Genomic DNA, 20,213 nt, shown 5'->3' with positions numbered 1-20,213 from the left:
ATAAATAGGACGTATAATCGTAGATAAATAGGACGGACGACCGTTTAGTAAATAGTTAAATAATAATAAATAAAGATATTATAAAGGATATATTTAAGAACGAGACTTATATATAATATAGACTTAAGCCGGGCTTAAAGATAGACTTCCTATAGCTTTTTTAATAATTAACTTAGTATTAGATTTTATAATCGCTTTTAACTATCTTTATTAAAAACCCCTTTTAATAAAACTATAATTAATTACCGAAGCTTTATTTACTTTACGATTTATAGATATAGCTTTAAAAAAGCTATTTATAATCACGATACTATTTATTTAGCCTTTATAGCCTTAACTTTTATTAATATATTTATTACGACTAGCTAGCCGTAATATATACCGGGCTTTAAAAGTACCCTAACTTAGGGTATTTATATTTAGCAGTTCCTATAATTATACGGTTTCGGACTTCTACTTTAAAAATAAGTTACTCTTTAATATTTATTAATAGGTTTTAAAGTCTATTATATATATAGCTTAGTCTATTTACTATTTAAATAATCTTCGTTATATTAAGTTAATATAAATACTTTATATCGTATTCTATAAATACTTTAATTTATTTTACTAGCTTTCTATAGACTTTATTATAGTTTTTTATACTCTATTTAATTAATCGGTAGTCAGTATATATTATAATAGGGTCTAGGCTCGCGTTAATAAGCTATTAATATTCGGTTAAGGCTCGAATAATAGTTAATATCTCTTTTTCTAGGACTAAATATCGTCTTTTTTAGTTAAATAGATAAAAAGATATCTATATAATTATTATAGCCTCTTTAAAGTTCGTATCGGTAATCGGAGTATTTAGTTTATAGTAGTTAGGAAGTTATATAAGCACGGTATTTATAATATAATCGCTTATATCGGTTATAATATAAAATTACGTTTATAAACTTACGCCGTATATTATATTATTCTAAATTATATTATATATTTTATTAAATACTTTAGCTTACTCTTCTTCTTATATTAAGGTCTTACGCTCTACTTATTCCCTTTATATACTCTTTTTATTAAACTTAGTTATTTTTATTACCTCTTTAAAAAATACCCTCTTAATCGTAGTCTCTAAATCGGCTTTATTTAAAATATACTTCTTTATAAATAGTATTAAGTATAATAAACCTCTTACCTCTTCTTATATCTACGGGGGCTACTCTTTAAACTATTACTTCTATACTACGAACTTATTATAATATCGACCTAAAGGTCGGATTTTATTAATAGCTATTTTAAAGCCTACCGATATCGTATAATTATTAAAAAGGAATATTTTACTCCCGCTTAAAGGAATCGGTACCTATACTACTTATAAAAAATAATAGTAATATAAAAAATAGAAGTACTCTTTAAATATCTTATTTATAAAGTTATAATCGTTAACGAAAATAAATATTAATATTAAAAGGTAAAAAAAGAATCTTATAATTAAAAGAAAATAATATCTATTAATATTATAATATTTAAAAACGAAATTATCGAAGCGTACGTATATCGAGGGTACTCTTTTAAATCCTTATAGTATACCTTTATACTCCTATATACTATTAGGGCTAACGACTAAAGTCTTATATTAGTCGCTTTTTTAAATTAAAATACCCTAAAAACTATTCAAAGCGTTAGTTTATAAATAAACTCTTAGGTGTTTATAGAAAATCGAGTCGATATCTATTTCTATATTATAATATAGGTATATTACTTTTATTAATACTTTATTAATAAAGTAAAAGTCGTATACGATTCTTAAAACTTTTAGCTTAGCTACTCTCTTTTTAAAAAGGGTATTCGCAATCTATTTACTTTTATTATTAGGTCTTTTAATAACCCCTACTTCCTCTATTTTTAAAAAAGCCACTATTATAAACTATTACTTAATACAATTATACTTAAACTACTTCTTAATTTTAGTACGTACTCTTAGAAAAAAATTGATTATATACTCTATAAGTTTAGTACGCTTAATCTTTATTAATATCTTTATAAAATAATATTTATAAATATAGTATAGCCGTTTAACTAAGTCTTTTTTTTTTTAATATTTACTATTACTCCGACTATAATATCTAAGTCCTAAAACTAAAAGTCTACTTTATATTATAGAGCTTAAGAGAGGGGCCGGAAAGTATTAAAAAATCGACTTTTTAAAGGGTAAATATAAAAAATCGGATTTTATATATAAATTAACGGAGCCTTAAATATTTACTTTTTATTATATTTTCGGTCTACCTTTAGTTATATAATTTTATTATTTCTATTTATTACTAAGAATAGCATTCTCGTAATAGTTTCGGGGTCTATATTATTTTACGGGTAATGCTTATCGTTATCGTCTTTAATACTAAATTTACCGTTAATATTAGAGCTAATATTAAATTCCCTTTCTATATCTTTTTCTTCCTTAGCCTCACTTTTCCGCTCTAGTACTATAATTAAAGATTAACATTTTTCCTTAATAATATTTTTTATAATATATTTCTATCGCTCTAACTAACTCTATATTATAATTTCGTAGTTATACTTAGCTTTAAAAAAGGAGTAAGTAAATAATTATATATTTATACTACCTCCGGACTATATATATTTACTTTTTATAATAACCTCCGCAGTGCTTACAACTTTATATTACTCCTCTTTAATTATATCCTTCTTCTATATATTTATATAATAATAGTTCTTAGTATAATAGTTCTATACTTATATATTATATATCTCGTTCGTACTTATATAATAATAATTTTAATACTATATCCTTTTTAATACGTCCTTTTTTAATATGTACGTCCTATATATATCTCGTCCTCTATAAAGGTTATTATAGTATTTAATAAAAAATATAGTATTTTATAATAATTAATATATACTTGGAGAGCTTAATAAAAATAATAAATACTAGCCGCGATCGCTTAATCTTATAGTTACGTTAATAATAATACTTTATTATCTATACTCCTCGGACGTCTTTTTAGATAATAGATCGGATATTAATATTTATTTAAATAATATATACTATAAATTACCGGTATTTAAATAGTAATATTATTACCCCTCGACGTACCGGTCTTTCCGAGGGTCTACTCGTTTCCCGAATAAAAGTAATAATAATACTTAGTAACCTCTCGGTACGCCTCCTCTAGAAAACGTTCTAAATCCTTTATAATATTATTATCGTCGCTAGTCTTTAATATATCGTTAATATAAAGCTTATCCCCGGGCTAGTACTAATATTCGTAATAGCGCTAAAACTTTATAAAGTTAGGTAATAGTTTAATAAATACCGTAGTTTTATAACACTTCTTTTTTTAAAGTAATAGTATTTTACTTTTATAATTAACTACTATACCTACGCATCTATATTATTATTTACTAAAAAAAAGGTCCTATTCGTCGCTACGTTTAATAATAATAGCTTAGATTACTATTAAAATATCTCTTATTACTAGTTTTATAATACCGTATTCGTATATAAACGTTACTTAGTTATTAACTAATTAAATTATTATTAGCTTTTATATCTCTATTTAAAAGATATAGTATCTCTTAACGAAAATAAAGTTAATAATATTAATAGTAAAACCACTATCTAAGAGGATCCTTAAAATACGTATATTTTTAATAATACCGTTAATATATCCTAAACTCGTAAGGACGCTATCCTCGGGACCGTATATAATATCTTTAAAAAATACTTTACTATTGCCCCGTAGCTTCCGCTCGTTTATAACGTTAACCTCTATAATAAAATTAATATAATATTAAAGCCCGTCTATATTAAAAACTCGTACTTTAAAGTTTAACCCGCTTTATTTTTTAAATCTATTTATTTTAACTAAGTCTACCTATATTAAAAAAGCTATTTTTACTTTAGGAATCGGACTAATTTAAAGTAGCTATAATATTATTATATTAATAGTTATATTCTATAAAATCTCTCCGATACTAAATAGTTTAATACTATACTCCGTTATACCTTTAATAAATAATAATATTCGAGGCCGTTTTCTAAACTTCGCTTTAATAATAATACGATTATAATATCTATTTATATTATTAAGTAATTACTAAATAGTTTACTATCTTTACTTCTTTTTTAAAGCTTTATTTCTTTCTTCTTTATTAAGGCTATCTTTTAAAGCGCGTCCGCTAATATACTATCTTTCCTTTACTAAACGTATAGCCTCTTTTATATATTTTTAAAGTATTTTTTATCCTCCCTTCCTATAGCTTAGCGTATTTTTTTAAAAGGGCGGGCTCTATTATCGTTATATATATCCGAATATATTTTATTTCGGGTTCTCTTTACTATATATATTTCGTTATTAATCTCCTAAACTAGGGTATTATACCCTAAAATACTATTATAATAGTTTTTAAAAAATATTAAGTCGTAATATAATAACGTACCTATATTACTTAGTTATCTATACTATATAGGGATAGTATTAATAAAAGGGCTTAACGTAATATTTAAAATAAAGTCCTCTATTATTTATTAATTAATCTCCTCTAACTTACGTATTATTAATATAAAAAGTAAAATAAAATTAGTCGTTATAGGCTTAGCTTTTAGTTCTTTGCGCTTCTTTTATAAATACTTAGCCTTATACTCTTTTTAATTAACTTTATTCTTTATTTACGCCGCTAAGTTTTAAAGTTCTAAATATTCCGGTTTAATATATCCCTATTTATAATAATTAAAGTAACGAAGGGTATTAGTATTATAAAGGGGTTTATTACTTACCTAAACTAGTATCTATAGTTATTTAGTTATACTACTTTACTATTTAATATTTTATATCGTTAAGTTATATATCGCCTCTCGTATTAATTCTATATTATAATTATCTTGCTATTTAAATTTTTTAATAAGTTTATAAAAAGGGTTCTCTTCTTTAATATCGGATTTATTATTAAAGTCTAGCTATCTCTAGATTAGGTCTATATATAACTTAATAGTAGTCTTTAAGTTATTATAGGTATAGTTATAAGAAACGCCGTATTTATTAAATTACTTTTTATAAAAAAGTCTATTTAAAACTTTTTATTAAAAAAGAATGTTTTTTTTACTATTAGGAATGGTAATAAAGACGCGCTATATAAATATATTTTAATATATTTCTAGAAGTTATTTTTAAATTTTAAATATTTATTATAAAAAGGTAAAAATAGTTTTTTTATTACTTTTCGTAAATAATAAAGCTTCTCGTACTACTTTAATATTTTTTATTACGCTATTAAGGTCCTCGAAGCGCTTTTCAAAGGCTTCTTTAATTTTAAACTAGTTACGTCGGTCTTTTTTATTTTAAATATTAAACTAGTCCTTTATTTTACGATAGAGCCTAGTCCTTAAAATATAGATTCTCTATCTATCCTCTTTAATAAAATCGTTAACTCCTAATCTATCTTCCTATACTTTAACTAGATCTAAATACTCCTTTATTAATATACTACGATTATAACTAGTAAAAATTAGACCTTAAAAGCTAAAAAAGATATCTATAATAATAAGTAGTTTTATTCGGGTAATAGTAGGCTTAATAAAGATATATATATTTTACGGGGTATATTTATTAAAGGTACTTAGGGTAAACACAATAGGGCTTAATAAATCTAATAACGATAAAATAAAGTCTCCTACTCTTAATTTAGAAAACTACTATATTAAACGTAAAATGTTAAGTAAATTAAAAAAAGAAGATCTTACTATGCCTTATCGTTTTAAAATATTAAATATTAGTATAGAAAAGGTTATAAGCGTTAACTATTAGTATATCGTTTTAGACTTCTTTTAAAAGGCCTTCTTATTAAGATCTACTTTAAAAATATAGTTATAAAGTCGTATATATACTATATAAAAAAAAAGAATTATCGAGTATTTAAAAAGTAAATAGCGTTACGTCGGTATCCGTTACGTATTAATTAAAAAAAAAATATAATAATAAATTAAAAAGAGTGCCTCGCTAGGCGTTATTATACTATAATTTAAAGATAAAAAAAAGAGGAAAACTCTCCTCTTCGGGGGTACGTTAAGGTTTATTATAGTTTATAATAATATATACTGCTCGGGCTATTTTAAACTTCTTTCTCCTTTTACTTCGCTCTATAACTTATAAATTAAATAATATAACTACTTAGCTTTCTAAGTCTTTATTATTATAAAATTAAAAAGTTCTTTAAATATATCCTTCTTTATAATATATTTTTAATATACCGGTACTTTCTATATACTTCTTCTACTTAGAACATTTCTTCCCTATCGCCCTTATAAATAAAAAAAATAAATTTAACTAAGTCCCCTTTTTCTTTAATAAAGAGGTATAATTTTCGCTATATTTAAAAACTTACTTTAATAATTAAAACGTATTTATTAAAATACTTAATATTTTATAGAGGTAATATAAGTAATATTATTAGCCTATACTCTAGTAGTACGAAATTAAGCTTTTTTAAAAACCGTAAACTACGATTTATAATATTTACCTCTCGCTAAGCTTTTAATAAAGCTTAATAAATATAAAAATTTACTAAGTCCCTAAATCTTTAAGTAACTAAAATTACGTTTTTTAAAATTCGTATGTAGCAGTTAAGGGGTAATTTCTTTTACTAATAATATTAGTCTATATTATTATCTACGCTCCTATTATTTAATAATATTAAGGTAAATATAGATTCCCTAAATATATATCCTCTATTTTTTATTTCTTTACTAAATTAACTTTACCTATTAATATCGTTAAAAAAAACATCTTTTACCTACAATATTATTATTTTATAAATAGTATTTAGTTTACTAAGTAGTTCTATTAAATATTTCGCTAAATCATTTCCTATTAATAGAGGTTCCTCTTAGCTAAGGTCGATATTTATTAAAAATATTAATATTAGATTTATTATATACTACTCCCGCTAAGCTCTCTAACTTTTTTGCCCCGTCTTTTTAATATAGTCGTTTTTTTATAAAACATATTTTTACCCTCTATACTAGTATAGGCAGGGTTTTTTAAAAATCATTTTTATAATATATAATAAGTATTATAAAAAATAAAAGTATTTTATATATACTCGTTCTCTTAAATCTTTTCGCTAAATATAAACTTAGCTTTTTAAAATCTAGTTTTAGTTACGTCTTCGATACGTTAAGTATTATAAAAAAGAATATAATATTATATTCGTATTAAATTAAAAATAATTAAAAATATTACTATTCTTTTAGTAAAGTAGCTTTTTATCCCTCTTTTAATAAATACGTAATAAAGTAATATTCGTTTATTAAATAGTTAATAGATAACCGTAGTCGTATATAATAAAATAAATTGCTCTAGAGGGGCCGGAAGGCGTTAGAAAATTACCCTCTAGATCCGCCTCTAGGCACTATTAAAAAAGTAATAGTACTTAATATTTATTTTTTCTATTCATAAAGTGCGCTCTAGTACGGTACTAAAGTAGCTCTACTGATTATATAATGTGGTACACTGTGTGGGTAGTTGGGTAGTCACCAGCTTTCCAGGAGGACGAGATAGCAGACCCATGGGGGTTTGTGGATATGCTGGGCAGAGCGCGTAGAGCTAGGAGACTGGTCTGGGCATCGTCGTGTGCGGGCCGTAACGTACTAGGAAGGGAAACAAAACTGCTGCATGTCTAAATCTGTACAGACTCTGATCTTGTTTGAGGCTCCTTGGCTCAATGCTGGACAACGAGATGAGGGGGAGGGGTACTCGTCAGTTGCGTTCCAAAGCTCTGAAGCTCTAGCTGTCTGTGCCGTGGCAAAGTTCCAACTCGATACAGATCACAAAAGGTTGATAAGAGATCCTCCTAAGGACCTGGGTATCACAATTCTCAACCCGATCCGATGGCATGGGGGATGGACGTGCTCCCCTTCCACCTGTACCATCCGGGAATGGCCTACTCGGGTTCCCGTTTCTAGGAAAGGAGCGGAGCGAGGCTGGCGGGCGATAGGTGATGTGGGTGAAGAGGGAATGGGCCGAGGGTGCATGATGGCATCTCCAGGCGCCGTAGTCTGCATTCTGCATTCTGCATTCTGCAGGCTGCAAGAGGTCATGGTCTCCCAACCGTTGTTGGTCTAGCGGCCCTGTTGGAGTCTGCTTTGTCGTCGACCTTCATGCATGGAATAAGAGAGTTGACCCGTCTCGAAGCACGTTTCTCGTCAAGCCATCCAGTCATTGCTCATCCATGAGCCAAGCCGATGGTAATTGGAAACTGGAGTTGCATATCGGGGAGGATGTTTAGAAAGGCGGTGGAACCCAGCGTGCTTGATGACGGCCCCAGAATGGGCAGAATTGGATCACGATTCTCTATTCACAGTTCCGAGCGGGCCTATTCCTCTGCAGCTTTCGAGTGAAGTTAGTGGGCGAGCGTTTGAGGTCCCGATCTTACTGAGTTTCCATGTCGTCCGACCAGACGTGGCCTGATAGAGATGGACCAGACTTTGTGGTCTGCCTTTGCCTTTTGGAAAGTATCAGTCAGTCCAGTGCAAGTCGGAGTCGCATTGCAGCAGCCAGCGAGGGAACAGCCAGCTGTTTCGTCGCCCAAGGCGTCCTAGTCCGCATTCCGCGCCGCTCACCGTCTTTTCGGAAACCAAAACAGAGCAGAGCAGGCGGTTAGAGTTATCAACCCCGAGGCCGGAAGACGCACGGGAAACGTTACGGTTCCCGAATCCAGCACAAATGCTTCGGCTTGGAGGCAACTCTATTCCAAAGTACTGAGTGCTGTAAAGAGCCTCACTCGAGTCACTGTTGTGGCACTGGCGCAACTTGTGGCTACCTACTGAAGAGGAGAATAGGGGCAGATAATTACCTCGAATTACGTCAGGTGGGTCACAACTTTCCGCAGTTTACGAGTAGAGTCATTTGCATTTGCGCAACGTTTGACCCAAATTTACGGCGGCTCTGCTATCGTGTTCCGATGGTGTCTGCGCCATCCGGGATGACCGCGGCGGCAGCTCAACGTGGCTCTCTCCCAGCAGGGCGGGCACTATCAGACGGTGGCGGGGATGGCTTCAGTTGGGGATCAGCCGCGGGTTTAGTATCGTAGTAGACTGGTATAGAACAGGATAGTGTCCGGTCTGTCAGTCCAGCGGCCAGTTCCAACTTCCAGTAGACTCAGCTCAGCTCACGCCATGAGATGATGAGATACGTAGCTGTAGCCCCGGCGTCCTTTTCTCGGCTCACATTGTGTTGTCTGGATGCTGTTAGTGCCAAATCCAATCAACTAACTGGTGAGGGCCGAGAAGTTTGTGGGTTAAGGACGGGGGGTGGGGTCATTACTCAGTCCTGCTGTGGTGTTGTTTTGGGTCAATTATTGTATTTTTTTTGTTCAATTCTTTCCGATCCCCTGAATGCTTTACGTACTTGGACCGTTTCCCATTCCCTCCCGAGACTTTCCAATGTTTCCATGTTTCTCGTTGTTAAAGACTTGTTGGAGGGTCCGAACGATTGGATTTTCCAGAGATGCAATCTTGGGTTGCATCACAAAGACATCATAGGGCACACAGACAACGGCAAGCAACGCAAAGCGTCAGAAAGCGCGGAGCTTAGAGCAGACAGAGACGGTGGCATCGACCAGGGCACATCCCACCATCCATGATCTTACCGTCCAAAGAGCCTGTCAACTCAGCACCATCCTCGAATACCATGGACTACGACTCTACCGCTGGCCCTGAGGGATAGGTAGAACGGAGCACTCAATAGACCAGAGGCAATGACAGAACAGTTATTGGATCTTTTGCTTCTGATAGCCCCTTTTCAAAAGCATTGAGCCAATCCCGCCATCAACAATTCGTCCCGTCCGAACCAGGCGAGTGGCCTGCCAGGGGTAGGGGAACTAGGGCCAGGTAACGGACGAGTCACGAGGAGGTATTCTCGGTGTATCCCGCCACATTGAAGGGGTGTGGAGAGACTTATGACGCAGCCAATTCCACTTGGTTCGTTACATGTTCAAGACCTTGGCCAAGATGGTCCTGGTTGTGTCTGTCTCCATGCCCAATCCCGGAACGATTCTCTCCTCCCCCACCTCCATGATCCATCTATGATCTCTCTCCCTGGAGTCTCCTGGTCTGTTCTACGCAGTACGGATAGGTACCTAGTTATCGGGTCGTGGTCTGGCAATGCTCTGGGCGCAGAGAGGAACGAGCTGGAAAACGCCAGAGCTTGACCACGGTATCCTCCCGAGTCCCAGCCAGCATCTCCCAGGATTATGCAGCATCAAAATAGACGGTGGACGCTACAATAGCGGTAGAGGCCGCAGTGACATGTGCTGCCCCTCGCTGTCAAGGTCTCTGGAACCGTTCAACACTTGAGCATTTCGATTTGGGGCACTCACCACTATTTCTAAGCTCCGAGACACGGACAGTCGACTAGGCGACCACCTCAAAAATGCTTAATTCTTGTTGAACGGTCTCTTTACTTATCAATATGCTCTCACCATTCAGCACCGAAATGCAGAGAGGAGAAGAGGGAAGAAGAGACAATAGCAAAGAAGACAGAGACCCCTGACGCAACGGTACAAGCCTCTACCAAGCAATACAGCGGCATTGGCATCGTCCACCAAAGCCAATCATTGAGCTCATGAGAAAGCAGCTGTGGGTTTTGCCGTGCTCAGGCTGTGGTCTGTCAGTCTGCGATCCCTGGCGCCGCTCCTTTGTGTTTTCTGGAGACTTTCTTTTGCAGACTGGCCTGGGCCGGAGAAGACCATCCACCCACGTTCAGCATAGTGGAATAGAGAGAAGAGAGAGAGAGAGAGAGAGAGAGGATAGGAGCAAAGCGTCCTGCAGCTGTCGTACTCTCTGATACCAAGTATCTTTTGCCGGTGTTTACTGCGAAAAGATACTTTCGATATTCCCCTCTAGATATTGTATCACAGCACGAACATTATGATTATCATCAACTACCAAAAACACACAGAGAGAATCCCAAGAGCGAGAGAATACCCACTAAGAAGCATACTTACGCAGCATTCTATTCTGTCCATAGCTTGCGTTGCTTGCATTCAGCAGACACATTCCATCCAGGCCCTGGAATTCACCTCCTTCAACTCCGTACCCCGGCTCCAAGTCCCCGCCACCTTGCGTCTCCCCCGTCACTCTGAACTCACCTCACCGTTGGCTTCGTTTGGTTCGCGGCTTGTCATCAGATCAGATACGGTTGTTTCCTTCTTCATTGCCTGGCTGCTTACTGCTTGCTGTGTTGCCCTGGTCTCTAGTCTCGGTCTGGATGTTCGGCTCGGCTCTGCTTGCTCTCTACACTATCCGTACAGACTGTAGCTGTTGTCTCTAGTCTCTGGTCTCTAGTCTCTGGTCTGGTGTATTGCTGCATCCCTCCCCCGTATTCAGTCTTGCGTCTCCAGATCCCCCGGTCCAGCCCCAGCTCAGTCAGGTTTCCAGCCTCCAAGCGGTCAACCGTCTTTTAGTCTGTCTTTGTCCGTCACTTTCTGAACCTCTAGTCCTTCCGTGCTTGCTCTTCCTTTCTTCCCTTACTTTTCTTCTCTTTCTTCTCATCTTCACCTTTACCTTTACGTCCACTACGAGACGCAGCATCATCACCCTCACTTCATCCCAACCCAACCCAACCCTTGTCTTACGTAGGGTGACATTTCCTACTTGAGGCTCGTCTGAATCTTCTGCCCGTCTGCCCCCTCTCGGCCTCTTTCTCGTGTCCCCCTGTTCCTTGGGACTGCCGCTAAGCCAAACTCTACACGTTCCCCGGCACACCACCCACCTTCAGGCTGAAGACAAGCAGCAGAGAAGAGAACAGAGAACTGAACAGAAAAGCTAGAAAGGAATAGAGAAGACGAGTCATGGAGCAAAACTCCCCCGCGCCAGAGTCGACAGGCGTCAATCCTGTGCCCGTCAACCCCGCCAACCCCGTGCTGCGAAGCATCGCCCTGTCGGACGCCGTGACGCCGGGCATCCACCAGCACACGTACAACTCTGCCGACAGCTCGCGCGCCCAATCGCCCAGCGGCAGCAGCTACTTTCCTCCCTCCAACTACACCACCCACGACTCTCATCACCACCACGAGACTACTTCTTCTTCTTCTCAACAACTTCACACAAGTGGAAGCACAAGCAGCAGCAACAACATCACGAGCAATCCCACATCGTCTCCCGCAAACACAGCTGCCTCAAACACCGCAAGAGTCCCTCCGTCGCCAGGCCCCGGCGACATCCTCAAGCGCATGACCCTCGCCGCCATGGGCCGTCGCGAGTCCCTCTCCCAGATTCGCAGCGCCAACCCAGACCTGCAGCTGAGCGGCAACATCATCTCGGCCACCTTTAACATTCCCCATTCTCTCAAGTACCGCAAAGGTTCCGACTGGGTGAGTTCCTGTCCTTTCGCTTCCATCTCTGCTTCAACCGCCAGCCCTTGAGCTTCTCCCTCAATCCCCTCAATCCCCTCAATTCTCACGCCTGAACAACCCCGCTGACATCATCGCCATCACAGGAACTAAAGGCGCGCCGCGGCCAATCCGCCCTCTTCGACTCCTTTACCTACCTCTCTTCCGATGAGACCCCCTGGAACCACACCGTCGTCGCCTGGACGGGCGAGATTGATACCCCCCAAGACGTCCTCTCGCCGCCCGGCACCCCGCCCGCTACGACTGTACACTTCTCCTCCCTCAACACCCTCTCCGCGCCCGTCCCCATCGATGGCGATGCCCGCCTGCCCACGCCGCCCCCCAGCGAGGGCCTCTGGCTTCCCAAGGAGGACCAGGCCCGTCTCGAGACCCAGCTAGCCCACAGCAAGACCATCAAGACGGTGCCCGTCTGGCTCTGCGACGACGACGAGCAGCAAGAAGCGGGCATCCTCCTCAAGGACCAGAGCCGCTGGCGCCGCTACGCCGAACACGATCTCTACACCCTCTTCCACTACAAGCAACACGAGCCCACCGACGGTCGCAAGGAACGCCTGCAATGGGCCGACTACTACCGCATGAACCAAAAGTTTGCCAACCGCATCATCGACCTCTACAAGCCCGGCGACATTGTCATTGTCCACGACTACTACCTCATGCTGCTGCCCAGCATGCTCCGCCAGCGCGTCCCCAACATGAACATCTCCTTCTTCCTCCACTCGCCCTTCCCCTCCTCCGAGTTCCTGCGCTGCCTCCCCCGTCGCAAGGAGGTCCTCGAGGGCGTCCTCGGCTCCAACCTCGTCGGCTTCCAGTCGTACAGCTACTCGCGCCACTTCTCCAGCTGCTGCACCCGCGTTCTCGGCTTCCCATCGGATAGCGGCGGTGTCGACGCCTATGGTGCGCGCGTTCAGGTCGGTGTCTTCCCCATTGGTATCAACGCCGACAAGTGCGAAATGTACGCCTGGACCGACGCCGTCACCGAAAAGTACGACGCCCTCAAGAAGCTGTACGAGGGCAAGAAGATCATCGTCGGTCGCGACCGCCTCGATTCCGTCCGCGGTGTCGCCCAGAAGCTCCAGGCTTTTGAGCGCTTCCTCGAAATGTACCCTGACTGGCGCGAAAAGGTTGTCCTCATCCAGGTCACCTCCCCCACCAGCATCGAGGAGGAAAAGGACGACGATGGTTCCGAGAGCCGCATCGCGACCCGTGTCAATGAGCTCGTCATGCGCATCAACGGCATGTACGGCAGCTTGGGCTTCTCCCCCGTTCAGCACTACCCCCAGTACCTCAGCCAGGACGAGTACTTTGCTCTCCTCCGCGCTGCCGACATTGGCCTCATCACCTCGGTCCGCGACGGCATGAACACCACCAGCATGGAGTATGTCATCTGCCAGCGCGAGGGTCACGGCCCCCTCATCCTCTCAGAGTTCAGCGGTACCGCCGGTAGCCTTAAGGACGCCATCCACATTAACCCCTGGGACCTCAGCGGTGTCGCCGTCGAGATCAACAACGCCCTCACAATGACCCCCGAGAAGCGCATGAACATGCAGGCCAACCTGTACAATCACGTCACCACCCGAAACGTCCAGAGCTGGATCGATAACTTCATCCGCAAGCACGTCCACGTTCTCGGCACCCAGAAGAACGTTGCCGCCACCCCTCTCCTCGACCGCGCCACCCTCCTCAAGACCTACCGCGATGCCGGCAAGCGCCTCTTCATGTTCGACTACGACGGTACCCTCACCCCCATCGTCCGCGAGCCCAGCGCCGCCGTCCCCTCGGAGCGCGTCCTGCAGACCCTCAAGGCCCTTGCCAGCGACGAGCAGAACGCGGTTTGGATCATTTCAGGCCGCGATCAAGAGTTCCTCACCCAGCACCTTGGCCACATTGCCGGTCTTGGTTTCAGCGCTGAGCACGGCAGCTTCATGAAGAATCCCGGCTCCGACGAGTGGGTCAACCTTGCCGACGAGTTCGATATGGGCTGGCAGGCCGAGGTCATGGCCTGCTTCCAGTCCTTCACCGATAGAGTGCCTGGTATGTTTGGATTGCCTTTTATTGACAAATAGTAACGAGAACATTTGCTAACATGAACAAGGCTCCTTTGTCGAGCGCAAGCGCTGCGCCCTCACATGGCACTACCGTCTTGCCGACCCCGAGCAGGGCATCCACATGGCCCGCGAGTGCCAAAAGGAGCTCGAGTCAACAGTGGCGCAAAAGTGGGATGTCGAGGTCATGGCAGGCAAGGCCAACCTCGAGGTCAGACCGACGTTTATCAACAAGGGCGAGATTGCGAAGCGCCTCGTACACACCTACAACTCGGCGCCCGCGTCCGAGAAACACCCCGGCCCCGTCGAGTTCGTCCTCTGCCTGGGCGACGACTTCACCGACGAGGACATGTTTCGCGCCCTCAACGGCCTGTCGGGCACCGAGGTCCAGCACGAGCACATCTTCACCGTTACTGTCGGTGCCAGCACAAAGGTCACGTTGGCGAGATGGCATCTGCTGGAGCCCGAGGACGTGGTCGAGTGCGTTGCGCTGCTGGCTGGAGTCGGTCTCGGCGGCGAGGCTCACGAGCACTTTGGTCAGGTCAACTTGGCTGCTCTGAGCACGGTCGAGGGACACATTCCCGAGTCGGAGAAGTGACTCAAGAAGAAGCCAAGTACGCTGTGATGAGGAAAGAACAGCATATAGCTAGGGGAGTCATACAGCCGGGAGTATGGATAGAAAGCGGCATTCTTTGCTTTTAGTGACATTACCTCAGCCGCAGGTATTTGTGTTTTTTTTTTTTCCGCCTGTTTTGATATTCACACACACACACGCCGATGAGCAGAGCGACAAGTCATCGAGCAACATGGGAGGCGGTTGATACGAGGCATGATGCATGGGCTCAGCATGGGAGCGGGACAGCCCAAAGAGACGGGCTAGATGCATATAGACTATATTCTTATCCTACACATTGGACCCCATGTCTGCACATTCCCCTCAATGTGATCTCAATGCGATGCTTCTAGTGATCTTGGTGATGCCCCCCTCTTCACATGTCTTATTCACGGGTCTCAGCAGCTCCAAGATGGTGTGTGTAACGGCCCCAGAAAACAACGTCACATTGACAGCGGCTGTGCTCGAGATCGTCGGATCTACAGCCCGGTCCCTGGCATACGTCCGGGCGGCATGGCCGAAACTCAATTGAAGCTTGTTTGTGCCCTTGGGACGAATCACTTGTTCTCAATTAGAAATGTTTGGATGGAACTTGTGACCTGATCGTGTGTACAGTGAGACTTGCGACTGACAGGTTGTTAACACTCCGAACCCGTTGCATCTCGGGGCACCATTGAATAGAATGTTGGCGACTCCCCAAGAGCACATTTGCGCAGGTTCATGATCCTAGTCAAGTGGATCTCTTAGCAAATGCTACGGCATTCGGACTAGAGATGCGATTCCTGATGCTCAGTATTGGGCAAACATCGCCTCGTCTTTCAACATGACCATCTTGCGATTTGATGACTGACATGATAACTTACAACGAGTAAGGAAAACATGTAGATATTAGCATAGACGTCTCAAAGACTCGGGTTCTCTATCATCTCACCAGCCATACCCAGTGCTGTCTTGGCATATCCTGATATGGCGATGTCGGACCCATCACCGCTTTCGACCTCCCTCTTTGAGCTTCCTGATCCGACGTTGGATTATCGAAAAGAGAACGAGCACATTACAAAACCCTTGCTCGCACGAGATGCGGGGCAATTGATACGCAACGCTGGAGACTGCGAAATGCGCTCAGAGAAGGGTATGATGAGTTATCGCGATGGTTTAAAAGCCGGTATGCTCGCTGTCTCTAGACCTGCCGTGATGCGATCACCACATATAGTCACGGCAAACTCGTGACGGCGAATGCGGAGACTTTCATCCAGACGCCCACGATGCGCTGCCTTTGGATCTTGTCCGCCCTCGCCTGTGTCGGCAAGGCCGCCAATCAAGAGACCATCGACGAGGACTCTCCAAAGATTGAAGCAAACCGCTTCATTATCGAATTCGCCAGCGCAAGTCCTCTCACCATCCATCAATAATTCCTCAAAGCTGACCAACAACAGGGCACCCACACCAAAACCAAACGCGACGAACTCTCCTCCACAGGAATCCGCGTCCTCAAAACCTTCGACTCAAAAGTCTTCTCCGGCGCAAGTCTAGAAACAAACAATCACACCCTCGAATCTCTCCTCGTCCTCCCAGACATCGTAGCCGTCTGGCCTAACACGCAAGCATCTCTCATCGCCCCCGTCAAGCGCCAAGTCGCCGTCGACCCTAGCGCGGCGGCAGCGCACGCAGTCCACTGGGCCACTGGCGTGGATCAACTCCACCAACAAGGCGTCCGCGGGCAGGGCGTGAAAGTCGGCATCGTCGATACAGGGGTATGGTACAAACATACTGCCCTCGGCGCAGGGTTTGGTCCCGGTTTCAAGGTTGCCGGCGGCTGGGACCTCGTCGGTGACGGATGGGTCGTCGGCACCGAGAAGAAACCTGATGCGGACCCGGCTGATGAGCAAGGGCACGGGACGCATGTTGCGGGGATCCTTGCCGGGGAGGATGTTTCTTCCGGGTGGGTTGGCGTTGCGCCTGATGCGAGTTTGTATTCGTATAAAGTCTTCGGACCCGGTGATGGGACGGATCAGGCGACTATTATCGATGCGTTCCTCCGTGCGTACGATGACGGGATGGATGTTATTACTGCTAGTATCGGCGGCAGGGGAGGGTTCGCGAACAATCCTTGGGCCGTCGTCGCGAGCCGTATCGCTGCTGAGGGCGTGGTCGTTACCATTGGTGCCGGGAATTCTGGGAACGGAGGGGCGTATTACGCCAGCACGGGCAGCTCGGGTGAGAATGTTCTCAGTGTTGCGAGCGCGGAGGTGAAGCGCGATAAGGCGACGGGGGGAGATATCCTACGGCCGTCGTATTTCACGAGTTGGGGCGGGTTGTATGATTTGTCTGTCAAGCCTGATGTTGCTGCGCCTGGGACGGATGTGTTTAGTACGTGGCCTGGTGGGGATGATAATGAGTTTGTGTTGCTGTCTGGCACGAGTATGGCTACGCCGTATGTTGCTGGTGTTGCGGCGTTGTATATCTCCAAGCATGGCGGGAGGGGTGTTCATGGGAAGGGGTTTGCGAGGGAGTTGAGTATGAGGATCATATCAACAGGAGCATCGTTGCCTTGGTTGTTGTATAGTGGTGAGGCAGATGAGGCACATCGAGCGACGTCGCAGCAGGTTGGCGGTGGGCTTATTAATGCTGGCAAAGTTGCTGGGTATCGAACGAGCTTGGAGTTGGCGAGGTTTGGGTTGAATGATACTGCGAACTTCCGCGCGGATCAAGGGGTTCTTGTTAGAAATGGCGGGAATGAGACGGTGAGGTATAGCTTCGAGGTTGAGAACTGGGCCGGAGTTGAGATGCTCAAGGCGTTTGATGGACGGGATCCCGGGGAGACGCCGAGGATTAAGTATAGAGCAGAGATTGTGCCTAGTCATATCTCGGCGAGGGTGACGGTGCCAGAACAGTTTGTCTTGGGCCCTGGAGAGGAGAGACGAGCAGAGTGAGTTCTCTTCTTTGAAGAACGGATGTTGAGGATGAGGTTAACTTCCCTAGATTCATCTTTAAGGCGCCAGAGGGGGTTAACCAAACAGCGCTTCCGGCCTACGGCGGTCGCCTCTTGGTCAAGGGCGGCAACGGAGAGACTGTCGCCGTTCCCTACCAAGGGCTCGCTTTCGACTTGCAGAAGCAGATGGAGAGTCCATTTCATGGGACCTACCCATGGTTGAGGTCGACGAGCGCGTATGGCAACAAGACGACGTGAGTATGAGATGACCATTGATATGTCGGTGAATGGAGCTAACGTGAACTACAGCTTCAGTTTTGAGCTCGCAAGTGGCAACCAGGACTTTCCCATGATGTTCATGAAGGTCAAATGGGGCACAAGAGAGGTTCGGTGGGATGTAAGTCAACTCCAACACCCAGCTGCATTGCAGCACAATTCCAAACTAACCAAAACAACAGATTTATAAATCCGACTTTGACGAGGCCAGAGACTGGGAATACCCTCCCGTGTCGGGACGACATGGCTACATCGGCTCAGCGACGTCCTGGTCGTCTGCCGGTAAGACGTCGAGCTTTAACCCCGCTCGTCACAACGCCAGCGATACTTTCTCGTTTCCAGAGACTGATGTCGCGAGGAACGCGCTGACGACCGGCGGATTCACGACGGCGTACTATTGGTTTGGCAAGTTGGGCGACGGAAGCGTCATGGCACCGGGCAATTACACGTGAGTCGTCACTCCACCATCGCTAGCCGGTGATGGGTCTTGTACCGTGCGATGCTGACCTGGGTCTAGAATGAGGTTTGCGGTGCTGCTGCCGTTTGCTGATCCTCAGCAAAGTGAGAGTTGGAAGGGGTTAACGACCCAGTTCACGGTTTTGCCAAAGGCTGGAAACAGCACGATTAGCTGGTATTGATGGAAAGCCACGCATTCGCTGTAAGGATACTGTGCAGAGGAACTGCGTAGAAGTATCTGTGAATGCATCGTTGCCCTTGAGCTTTTTCTGGTGATGAATTCCTCGCCTCTATGCTAGTCTTGTAAACGGTCCATCCTACCCCCCTCATTCAGCTCCGAAACCACCTGGGAGAATGACCGAGGAACTCCTCTACAAGGCGCCAAGTGACCTCAAACTAAATAAGAGTGTGGGTACGATCGTCAATGAGCTTCATCATGCAATCATTGCCAAAGTTGGGGTGCTCCTGGCACAGGATCTTGAACTCGGGCATCTGAAGATTGTGCGTTCTAGCCCATGCCTTGCCGAGCGTAAGGTCAAGGAACTTGGCCTTGAGGGGGTGGGTGCTGTCCATGTCTTGGTAATCGACGTAGAAAACACGGCCGGCATTGAGCCAATCCTGGGGATTGGGGTAGAAAGCTTTGGGTGTGCGGTTTTTCAAGTCGTCAAACTTCGACTCGACGTCGGAGCAGATGTTCGGCACCAGGAGGTAGTCGCCCAGAGTCCAGAGCTGGACAGCGGAGTTAAGAATGGTCTTGTTTTTCTCGGCGCTATGAAAGTCGAATTCTGTTTGATGATCCATTAGCTAATGCCCCCGGATCCGAGTAGAGGCTCAATGTATAGAAGGGGTGTAGTAAGAGTGCCTGTCGTATGTATCGAGTGAACTCCAACGGAAGCCCGGCCCCTGTCAGGTTCTTTCTGTCTAGTCTCGGACGAAAGCCAGATGAGAAACCCGTCGGTATGAAATGGGCATCGCGGAAAAGAAGAGCAAAAAGAGAGGAGTTTAATTCTGCTTACCACCAGTATAGATATAGGAGATGGTCCAATCCATCTGCTCAGCGGTGAAGCAGGTAATCTCACTAACACCAGTCTTGCCAGACTATCAAGAAGTTAGACATACTATTCCCAACATGTCTGAGTCCTGAAATACCGGCCAGTCTTCTCCAAGGTTCTTCAGAAAGTAGTCCGAGCGCGTGCACAAGATAGACTCGTGGCAGTTCCATGTTTTGCCCTCACACTGGACCTTGCAGTCGGAAAACTTGCCGCTCTTGAGGAGCCTAGGTATACCAGTTAGTCGGCCAATATAATTTCAGACGATGGTGGCCTGATGTATTTACTGGGTGAACTTCTCCTGAGATGACTTACTGTCCGTCGCTACTTCCGAAATTGCCCATGGTGATGTGCTATCTTGTGCGCGGCATAAACGTGTAGATGGTGATGAAGGGAGAATGGAAAAGACTGCGTAGGTAAGGCGATATCTA

The 20,213-nt window shown here is 43.1% G+C and overlaps 5 protein-coding genes across 5 annotated transcripts; 4 read left to right on the top strand and 1 right to left on the bottom strand.

Annotated features, from left to right (window-relative positions):
* The first annotated feature begins 9,121 nt into the window (after positions 1-9,121).
* Positions 9,122-9,800, top strand: BDZ83DRAFT_189791 (uncharacterized protein). Its single transcript, XM_060501586.1, has one exon. The coding sequence runs from the start codon at positions 9,184-9,186 to the stop codon at positions 9,643-9,645; it is 462 nt and encodes a 153-aa protein (XP_060357932.1). The 5' UTR covers positions 9,122-9,183; the 3' UTR covers positions 9,646-9,800.
* Positions 9,801-11,853: 2,053 nt separating this feature from the next.
* Positions 11,854-15,054, top strand: BDZ83DRAFT_758335 (family 20 glycosyltransferase; the record flags this gene model as incomplete). The annotated part of the gene is made up of 3 exons (XM_060515019.1): positions 11,854-12,375; positions 12,501-14,445; positions 14,507-15,054. The coding sequence occupies 3 exons, from the start codon at positions 11,854-11,856 to the stop codon at positions 15,052-15,054; spliced, it is 3,015 nt and encodes a 1,004-aa protein (XP_060357931.1).
* Positions 15,055-16,532: 1,478 nt separating this feature from the next.
* On the top strand, positions 16,533-17,291 carry BDZ83DRAFT_561065 (peptidase S8/S53 domain-containing protein; the record flags this gene model as incomplete). Its single annotated transcript, XM_060503559.1, has 1 exon — positions 16,533-17,291. A coding segment is annotated over one exon (759 nt), but the record flags the coding sequence as incomplete, so codon positions are not given.
* Positions 17,292-17,492: 201 nt separating this feature from the next.
* Positions 17,493-18,915, top strand: BDZ83DRAFT_593572 (serine endopeptidase; the record flags this gene model as incomplete). Its single annotated transcript, XM_060506640.1, has 5 exons — positions 17,493-17,998; positions 18,052-18,255; positions 18,311-18,398; positions 18,460-18,725; positions 18,795-18,915. The coding sequence occupies 5 exons, from the start codon at positions 17,493-17,495 to the stop codon at positions 18,913-18,915; spliced, it is 1,185 nt and encodes a 394-aa protein (XP_060357929.1).
* A 72-nt stretch (positions 18,916-18,987) lies between these two features.
* Positions 18,988-20,126, bottom strand: BDZ83DRAFT_736002 (uncharacterized protein; the record flags this gene model as incomplete). The annotated part of the gene is made up of 4 exons (XM_060512980.1): positions 18,988-19,518; positions 19,750-19,831; positions 19,883-20,009; positions 20,098-20,126. 4 exons carry the CDS (start codon positions 20,124-20,126, stop codon positions 19,130-19,132), a joined length of 627 nt encoding a protein of 208 aa, XP_060357928.1. The 3' UTR covers positions 18,988-19,129.
* Between the last annotated feature and the right edge of the window lie 87 nt (positions 20,127-20,213).

The sequence above is a fragment of the Colletotrichum acutatum genome (genome assembly GCF_030867785.1).
Source record: "Colletotrichum acutatum strain CBS 112980 chromosome Unknown BDZ83scaffold_220, whole genome shotgun sequence".
Lineage (NCBI taxonomy): Eukaryota > Fungi > Ascomycota > Sordariomycetes > Glomerellales > Glomerellaceae > Colletotrichum > Colletotrichum acutatum.
Note: the sequence above shows the minus strand (reverse complement) of the source record. Positions and strands in the feature narration are given on the sequence as shown.